Source organism: Vigna unguiculata, chromosome 8, assembly GCF_004118075.2.
Source record: "Vigna unguiculata cultivar IT97K-499-35 chromosome 8, ASM411807v1, whole genome shotgun sequence".
Taxonomy (NCBI): domain Eukaryota; kingdom Viridiplantae; phylum Streptophyta; class Magnoliopsida; order Fabales; family Fabaceae; genus Vigna; species Vigna unguiculata.
The window spans coordinates 11,044,533-11,054,812 of NC_040286.1; the positions used below are offsets into that span (position 1 = coordinate 11,044,533).

The following is a 10,280-nucleotide window of genomic DNA, read 5'->3' on the forward strand; positions in this document are numbered from 1 at the left end:
AAGTGTACTTCCGTGAATACTAGAAATAAAGAACATGATATATAGATAATTAAGGGTAATACAATAGATTTAAGAGACCAAGTTCAATCCCAACGTTTTTATCAGCATCTTTTGACTTGCTATCACTTCCACATCTTTTGACTTTGTTCATCTAGAAGGGGTATGCTAGGAATATAGTAAAGTTATGTTGTTGAGATGACTCCAGACTACTCTCCTTTTGTGAATTAGCCTATACTAGAGTTCCCCTTAATGGCCTAACCTCACTTCAGAGCATCTCCAATTCACCGTCATCGAACCATATCTTCTTTAATCTACTTGCTCTACGACTTCATTTCATCCTTGGCTTCTTCTCATTGCATTCTCTTGGATTCTTGCTTAAAGATGGACTCATTAACTCCTAATTGATGCGAAAGTATTGGGTGTACTGGAATAAGCTCTCTAGTTGAGGGTTAAAGGGAATGAAGGATTTTAGGAACATATTTTTCGTTCACATAGGTGATGCCAATATTCCAACCTCAAGTACAGTGAGTTAACATTGTCAAGGGTCAATCATCACATTAAGGTATTGTCTATTTTGGAACCTGAAGCTCCGGCCATAGTTTGGTCCTTAAAAGTCTATAGCAATTTCATTTAACATAATCACTAATTTAACTAGTGTCATTTGGAAAACCCCATTAACTTAAGTTAATAAGGCTTAATGATGGAGTCATCTAATTTGTTAGTTTAATGTCATCTTATTATCTTTTTAGTTTAATTTAGTCCTCCACTTTTTAAAAAAAATTTAATTTGGTCCTCTTATTATTTTTATTCAATTTAGTCTTCATTTTTTTAAACAATTCAATTTTGTCTTCTCCGATTTTAGGCCAAATTAGTAATTAAATTTAATTACAACTTATATTTATATATATATATATATATATATATGTATATTAAAATACCTTTTTATAATTTATACAAAAAATTACTCCATCTAAATACTAAAATTATTTTATTTTCTACACTTTATCTAAATACTCAATTTTTTTACAATGAAATGATTTGATATATAAATTTTAAAATTTATTTTAATATATATATATATATATATATATATATATATTTATATATATAAAAGTTGTAATTAAACTTAATTATTTCTTAAATTAAAAAAAATAAATTTGAAAATTTGAAAAAAAATTAAATTAAATTAAATTATATTTTTTAAAAAAATAAAAATTAAATTAAACTTAAAAATAATAAAAGGATAATAACAAAGAAAAGAAGTCAATCAAATAATTAAGTCGATTAATAAATAAGGTACATTTCTATCCATAATGTCACATCTTATAAATAACTAAAATTTTTTATAATTTCATTATCATAACGTGTCCTCACCTCTTGAAATTAGAATTTTGCTATGTTTGCAATTACAATCAAAATTGTCACCTCAAACACGTTATATATTGGATACACATCAACCGTTCTTGTACATTTTCCCAAATCCAAAACTAATCTATTATCAACCGCCAACATATAGCACATCCGTGTACCACACAATTTTTTTAAGATAATGACGTTTTATTAGATTTATAGAAGTGATATTTTGGTATTTACTGAATAAAATATATTATTTTAATATTTTAAAAATAATATTTTAATTATATTTGTATATATTATTCTTATATTGTTATAGCAGTTGTAAAGTGGATATAATGTTTTCTCAAGAATGTTACAATATTATTTTACTAAATTTATGTATAATTCAAAAAATTGTATATTATAAATTGTGAATAATTGATTTAATACAACAAGATGTATAGTTAATAAATACTATATCTTAAATTAAAGTTAAGATATAATATTTATTGATTGTTTATGAAATATCTAGAGAGGTGAGATTATGGTTGAATAGAACAAAACAAGATTTGTTCCACGTCATAATTGATATCCAGCGTCAGTATCTATTTCCACCACATCCTCAGTATCCATCGATTGTTTGTTATTTTTCAACTTCGACATAATCATCGTACTCTAAGTGTTTCAAAAATGGACCACCAAAGATTCTACACCGGACCCCATTCACCCAGTCTCACAAAGTAAGACTAATTAGTTTATTATTAATTGTTAATCCTTGTTTAAGAGAAAAATGTTGTAATTTTTACAAACACGACAAAATGATAATTATTTAAATAACTTGTTTCTCTTAATTTAATCCGTCTTACAGTATTATACAAAGTTAAACACTTAATATATATATATATATATATATATATATATATATATATAATTGATATCATTAAAGTAAATATTTAGTTTAAGTCTATAAAGTCTAGGCTTAATTTCTTTTATTAATATTTAAAAAAAATTTCATTAATTTCTCATTCAAACTAAATATCTCTATGAATAACATTCCTTAGGATTTCAAGACTAGGTTGTACAATGGAAAACATGGTTTCCTATTTTAGAAAAATAGCGAACAGAATCAAAAAAAAAAATATATATATATATATATATATATATATATATATATACATATATATACATATATATATATATATATATATACATATGTATGTATATATATGTATATATATATATACATATATATACATACATATATATATATATATATATATATACATATGTATATATATATATATATATGTATATATACATATATATATATATATATATATATATATATTAATATTATAATGATAAAATATAATAGCTGAAAAAAAAAAGTAATACGATAATTATGAAGATAATAAAACAAACAACTTAAATTTAAAACTGTTCATAAATAAAGTTTATAAAAAAAGTACGTTTAGAAAATAACTTATCACATTGGAAATCAAAATAATAACTCATAAACAAAGTTCAAATCAAGATATCTAGAGTAGTATGAAAAATTTAAATGCAATTGTATTATTTACAGAAATATAGTTAAAGAAATAAAATATTATTATAAGTATAAGAATAATTATAGAACAATAGAAATTAATAAAGGAAAACGCAAATCATCACACGAAAGTGTAGGGTTTTTATTAAATAATTATAAGAATAATTATAGAATAATAGAATTTTTAAATTTTCAATTTCATCCTTTTCAAATTTAACTTTTATATAAATTTTACAACAATATTTTTATCAAACATTTTAATAATATTAAGTTTATTTAAACTTTATTTTACATCAAACTTTACTTATATTTTGTTTTAAAATATTTATTTTAAATTGTTACAAAATTATTTTAAATAATTTATATACAAAAGTGATCGTAATATAAAATTTTAAAACAATTTTGTAAAAAATTAAAATAAATATATTTAAAATTTTAAAATAAATGAACAGAAATGTAATCAAGATAACAAATATATGGATCAAATTAAGATTCAACAATAATGTATCACCTTGACTGACTTAACACGTGACACAATATTGATGTAATATGTAACATGAATAATTTTCAAAAAAAATAAAAAAAAAACTAAAAGAAATTAAAAAAAATAGGAACTGAATACATCCTTATTATCATACTAACAAAATAAAACTAATTGTTACACATTTTTATAAATATAGATCTAATTGATATTAAAAAAAAATCTTAAATTTTTAAACAAAAACATGAATCACCATAGTATTTTAACCTTTATTATACAAATTTTTTATGATTTGTTTGTTTTTATTCTCTTAACTATAACGTTTTTAAAATCTTAAATTCTCTTATTTTAGTGGAATCAATTTACTTTTTTAATTCCTTTCCTAACTTCTTAACTCAATCCACCGATAACAAAATGATAAATCACATTTATTTAAATTATAAATATCAAATTATTTTTATAATTAAGTCATTTTCTAGCTTTATTTCCTAAAATTAATCCAAGTATAGATAATTAAACATAACATGCATGATAAACAAAATAAAATATTAAAAGTGTGTATAAAATACGTTGATTAAAACTCAAGATTTGCTTTAAACAAATCTAAGAGTTATATATGTCCTAGAATCATCCTAATTTTAATTGTTCAATGTATACTTTCAATATTTTCCAGAAGGTGTAGAATCTATTTGATAATAATTCTGAATTAACTGTAAAATCATCATCCTTATCTAATATAATTTGAAAATTTAACTTAAAACTATTACATTTTAAGGTCCAATTGAGATCGAGTTTGTTAGAATTACATACATTTTCTAATAATATTAAATGAAAAATTAATAGAGAAGTTAATATAATTGAGAGTTTTGAATATTTATTTGACATGATTATTTAATGTAATAATTTGCTTTTCATTTGTAAAAAAAAATAAAGAAATTACCATGTGTGAGTATGACATAAAACAAATAAATTATATTCAAATTATTGCATAAAAAATATAAATGTGAGCGTATAATCTATCCTTGAAAAAAATGTTATAAGGAAAAAAGTTATTTAAAGAATTACATTTTGATTGTTATAGACAACACTATTTATTCCAATAATTAAAGACATTTACTAAAACTTTTTAATTCTTGTTTGTTATAAATGACAATAATTTGAGACCATATTTGGTTCATATTTACCTTTTTTCATGTCATTTATAATAATAATATCAGCCACTTTATCAAAGGAACTTCAAGTATATCAATTAATTGTAGAATATTGTTAATTGTGCGCATGACATACGACTTCCCTGATGTATTTTTCAAATTAGAAACTAATATAAACTTACTTAAAACAGTAGAAAGAAAAAAATTATATAAATATTAATGCTGGTATTGTTATGAATTATTTAACATATTTAAATAATCAAAGAAATATCTTTTATATATAATAATTTCCTATATTTTGTTTTGTAAATGAATTGTAGCACAATAATTTCAATGATGAAGTACACAAAATGATAAGATAGAAGTCTTAAAGCATCTTTCTAATTAAAAATTATAATCAGAAGTAGAAGTACAAGAAAAAAGAATCCAATCTTAACAAAAGCATTTCATATTTAGACCAATCTAAATCAAGTAAAACTGAACTTACCTAATATTTCTCAACTTGCAGAAGAAAAAACAAGCATCCTTACATAAAAGAATGCAATTACATGAGTCTGTCTCACCAATAATTCATAGCCAAGCTAGGAACAAACCCCATTTTTACACCCAAAATATCCTAAGTTGAACCTGTTTTACAAGAAACATGAAATGATGCAGCATTGAACATAAACTAATGCACAGCAGAAGGGGAAGTTGTTCAATGTGCTGTATTGGGAATGGTGGTGATAGCACGGTGTGCTTGGACAGCACAAGCACAGTGCACAGATGTGAGACTGAGACAACCACTCATGATGAGTGAGTGTCTTCCAGAACAGGTGTGGAGTGCAGGAGATGAATCACACACAGCCTGCACAGCAGAAGGAGTGAGTGCTGTGCATTGGCTGATGTTCAAAGTCCTTAGTCCATCCTCATCATCATTTCCACCTTTCACAGAACCCCACATTCTGTTCTTCACTTTGCTTTGTGCCAATGAATACATTGCTCTGTCTGTTATGTTTTGGCAGTAGTACAGTCCCAGGGACCGAAGATGAGGACAACTGTTTGCCAACGCAATTACACTCTCATCTGAAATAACAACACATCACTCAATCTTCTACTGTTACCAATCTTGACACCAAAACTGAAGCATTTATACTAAATGAGCTGCATCATGCTTAAGAAAGATAGAATAAGGTTATGAGAATCTAGATTTTGAAATTTCTTAGTAGTTCTGGACTACTGTACTGCTGTCTAGATATTCCTTTTTTTCTTCTATGTATACACCTCAACTCCAACTTCATTAGTTGTAGTATTTTTTCCTTGCTAATTACTCAGTGTTCTGCCACTTTTCAATGCTTGTTAAAGCAAGCTTCTTTGCATGTGAAAATGCATTACGTTGCCTCCACATATTTTGCAACCTCATCCAATTTACATGGAAGCACAAAACTCCAGTATTTACCAGAGATGAGTGTGAATTCATAAAATGTTAATAGAAGGATTGTCATTCTTTACATAATATCTAGGCTTAATAGGTTTTTGGTCCCAATAATTGAAGGGTTTAATCAATATGATCCCTCAATTTTCTTTATCCTCAATTCAATCCATATTTTATTTAAAATTAAAATAAGTCAATGTGACCCTTCTATTAAATTAGTGTTGACATCATTTGATAAATAATTAAAATAATCATGTGTCAGTAACTCTGAGCTTCTCCAACCCTTGACTCCCTCCGAAGTCTAAAGTCACCCACATGTAATCATCTTCCAAACGATATCAACACCAATTTAATGAAAAAGACCTAGTGAGTAGAAATAGAGAAGTGAAGGGTTGAGAAGTCCAATGTCACCAACATTTAGTCACCTTCCAAACGTATCAACACCAATTTCACGAAAAAGACCACATTGTCTCATTTTAAAATGAGACGGAATTGAGGACAAAATAATTGAAGAATCACACTCAAATATTGGAACTAAACCTATTAAACATAATATCTAAGAGAGAGAAAGAGTCGTTTCCTTTTGCTATCTTCCCATGGATTTACATTTAACATTTCACTACTGAATTTGCTTATATTATATCAGAATGTGTCTAATAAGAGCACAACTAAACCCCAGAATAAGCTCAGAAAAACAAGAAACAATATGGATAAGAAAGTTGTTTGGGTAATGAATTTGAACTAGAAAGCAGAATCACACAAATATGAGCAGTGAAACCAAATTGGCATCTACAGTGGACTTAAATTACTGAAATTTTGAATGATACCTGTTATAAGGACACAACCACACAAGTCAAGTGTTCGAAGATCAGGGCAGCCATACGCCAAACTCGTTACTCCAACATCACTAACATTTTCACACCATCCAAGGTTCAAAGACTGTAACTTATTGCAGTAATGTCCAATTGCCTGCATTCCATTTATTTATTAGAATATAACTCACAGCAATCTTAGTTCTTATATGGTTATGAAAATCAATTGGTCTTGAACATACCTGTAATGCAGTGTCAGATGCAGCTTTAACACATCCACATAGATTCAAAACTTTCAGCTCTCTGCATAAACTGGCTAGGTAAGCCAGAGCACTGTCACTAAAGGCTGAACAACCACTAATGTTCAGTTTTGTAAGATGCCAACAACCTAGGGCTATGGCATACAATGAACGATCTGTGAGCTTGAAACTTTTGCTGAGGTCCAGGATTTGCAGGTCATGACAGAAATTTGCAATAGTCTCGACAGCATTGTCCTCTAGTTGAGGTTTGTCTTGACGAAGGATTAAAGTTTGCAACTTTGTAAATTTAGGAGCAAGAGATAGGACCAAGTTATTCATGTTCTTGCTACACCTGAAAGGAATTACATAATCATTTTTGTTACTGGTTTTGAACATTACCCCCCAAAAACATTGAGAACAAACAGCAGTTTCCTTGTTTAAATTGTCTAAAACCAAGTTGCCCCAATACCAGTAACTTATAGTTGTGATTTAAACAAGTGTAGACCAGTTTATCTGACTTAAAATGTAAATGTTCAACTCCATAGACACACTTCATCCTATTGTCTTCCACACAAAGGAATTAATCCATATTGCTAAATGAAATGCAAAGCTATCATATGAAAATAAAATGGGGCGCAATCACACCAAGTCTCTATGCTAGCAATCCATAAAAAAATGTTAAAGGTGAGCTAAACCTTATGGCAGAGATTGCAGCAAAACGAAATCAATTCATGTTCATATAATAAACCAATGAAACCAAGAATGGCATTTAGAAATCAGAAAACACAGTGAAGTTTAAATTATAACCAATCAAAAAATAAAAGCATTTGAAGGGAAGATAAGAAATAAAGATGTACCATGAGAGTGACAACCGGGTAAGGCCAAAGCAAATTGCCTCTCTCCACCCACGACAAACTTCAGAAGCTATGATCACCGTTTGATCATCAACAAGTGACAAAATTTGCATCAAAAGCTCCACTGGAATGTCCTTCCAATCTGTGATCACCCCAGCTTTCAAGTTCACTCCTTTCCCACTATTTTCACCACCACCAACCATCATAAGCTTCCCAAAACTTGAGTTCAACACCCCAGTTCTCAAACCCTCCTTGCCAACCATTTCCACCAAAGCCAGATAAACTTTGCCCTTGCTTTTACAAACAAACAAAGTACAAGTGATGTCACACAAGAAACAAGGATAACGCACGACAAATTCTAGAACCTTGGAGTAGCCCTTGCTTCAGTGCAAACAAAATAATAACCACAACACAAACCATAAATTTAGTTAATGGCCACAAGTTACTACCAGAAAATAATAATAATCATAGCAATTAACAATCAACATATGAGTTTTTTTATTCTTTTTCTTTTTGCTTTTTACATGTACCATCTTTCAAAAGACCAAATGTAGATCCTCTCCTGTAAAAAATCCATTCTTTATTCACCTCGTTGTGAAAAACTAACCCTAACCCCAATATGATAATATTTGTGAAGGAAATACATAATAAATAAATGATAAAAAGTGTCTAATCTAATTGAAAGAATTCTGAATATTCCAGAAATACCCTTAACGTGCCTTTTAATGACACGATTGGGACAAAGCATAAACTTGATCATCACAGAAAGAGGATTAAACATTCTATCCGAAACATTGAAAAATTCTTATGCTCAAATTTGACATGCATGTTAAAAAGAACCCAAAACCCAAATAGTTCAAATCATAAGATAAAGAGCAAACTAACCATACAAAAAACAAAAAGTTGATGAAAAAGAAGAACTAAACCTTTTTCAAATATAAAGCAGCAACCCCAGATGAAAAAAAAAAAAAAAAAAACCACAAGCCAATCTAAATGAAAATTTTCTATTCTACTTTCTTCTAGACAAAAGCCACCAGAGGTTAAAAAATGTGCAGGATCAAAAGTAAAAGTAGAGAACAACACAAGAGAGATAGTGAAACGACCATTACCGACTCGTAGCTCTTTGTAGAAGAAAGCTTGGTTCTTTAGGATGTTGCTGATTACAGGAACAAAGGGTCTGCTTCGCTTCTCTGAAAGCTGCTATTGAAGTGAAGAAAGTAGAAGAAATAAAGAAGAAACGGGTGACAGAGAGAGAGAAGAAACGGTACGGCTCACGATAGCGACGCGTATGATGCCACGTGTAGCTTGAAGTGACAAGGGTGTGGACCCCACCAGAAGCTAGAAGAACAGTAAAAAAAGTGATCATCGCTAATTGGCACAGAGAAAGAATTGAAAAAAATAGAAAAAATATTATTACTTAATGCATGAAAGGAAAAGAATCATAGTTATCATGAAGTTAAGGAAAATGGGAATTAAGGAAATAAATAATTGTGGTGGTTACGGAGTGTGTAGAAGGTTCGTTTTGCCTGAACCCGAAACCGCGAGAAAAAGTAGAACATAATAGATTGGTGGGTGCAGTATGAGAATACTCTGATGCATGGAGATGATTAGAGGGTGTTAGTGAGATGATTATATTTATTTACTACATTAATAACTTGTTGAACAAAATTAATTATTCAGATCAAATCTTATTATTTTTTTATTTTGAAGAAAACTTAATGTACTGAATGTGAGAAGTAACGATGATACATTGAGAGTTTCATTTAATGGTGATATTATTGTTTATTTCACCATTAAGATGTTTCTATTATCTTGTTACAATAGAGGTATTACATACTTGAATTAGAATATAGATTTACTGTTGGATTTTGGGTACTACTATAGTTAAGTATGTAATTTATTTTTAATATATCAAAATTAATATATTTCAAAATATAATATAAAGACAACATAAAATATCTATAAGAGAATTTGAAGTAATTGAGTTGATAGTGAAAGTATCATTTGTTCTTAAGATAAATTATAACTGAAAAGACTCAATTAAGAAGGGTAAAATTCATATTTTATTTTAAATTATTTTTTATTTTTTAATTACTTTAGAAATATAATATGTTTTATAATTATATAATCATTTGATTATACATTCTAAAGAGTAAGAGTGCAATTATTATAAAAAATAACAAATTTTTATAATTATAAAACAGAAAAATAAAATAACGAGTGTCATGATATAAATCTGCTAAATTGTTGACATTGTGCATGATTATCTCTCAAATTTTTTTCTCATTTTATAAAATTTCTCTAATGTGTGAAGTTTAATTTCATCTTTCAAAATTTGATATTTATACTTTCCTACTATTGACATTTTTTTTTCTTTCATTTGTACTGTATTTCTCCTACGTTTTTTCTTCCTGTAATATTTATTACTTCCTGACAATGTAAAAATTT

At 27.7% G+C, this 10,280-nt stretch overlaps 1 protein-coding gene across 3 annotated transcripts; it reads right to left on the reverse strand.

The window, feature by feature from the left end:
- Positions 1-4,869: 4,869 nt before the first annotated feature.
- On the reverse strand, positions 4,870-9,213 carry LOC114193161 (F-box protein SKP2A-like). Of its 3 annotated transcripts, none has more exons than XM_028082871.1 (5): positions 8,942-9,213; positions 7,836-8,126; positions 6,982-7,330; positions 6,755-6,896; positions 4,870-5,578 (listed from the first exon to the last, which is right to left on the reverse strand). In XM_028082871.1, the coding sequence occupies exons 1-5, from the start codon at positions 9,196-9,198 to the stop codon at positions 5,211-5,213; spliced, it is 1,407 nt and encodes a 468-aa protein (XP_027938672.1). In that variant the 5' UTR covers positions 9,199-9,213; the 3' UTR covers positions 4,870-5,210. The 3 variants fall into 3 exon arrangements, with proteins under 3 accessions (XP_027938672.1, XP_027938671.1, XP_027938673.1); XM_028082870.1 differs by having other exon boundaries at positions 7,836-8,213; XM_028082872.1 differs by having other exon boundaries at positions 8,936-9,006.
- Positions 9,214-10,280: the final 1,067 nt, after the last annotated feature.

Coding starts and splice junctions, on each gene's coding strand:
- LOC114193161 (XM_028082870.1), bottom strand. CDS start 9,198: ATGATCACTTTTTTTACTGTTCTTCTAGCTTCTGGTGGGGTCCACACC. Junction 8,214..8,941: donor CTACAAAGAGCTACGAGTCG/GTAATGGTCGTT, acceptor TTTGCACTGAAG/CAAGGGCTACTCCAAGGTTC. Junction 6,897..6,981: donor CATCTGACACTGCATTACAG/GTATGTTCAAGA, acceptor AATGGAATGCAG/GCAATTGGACATTACTGCAA.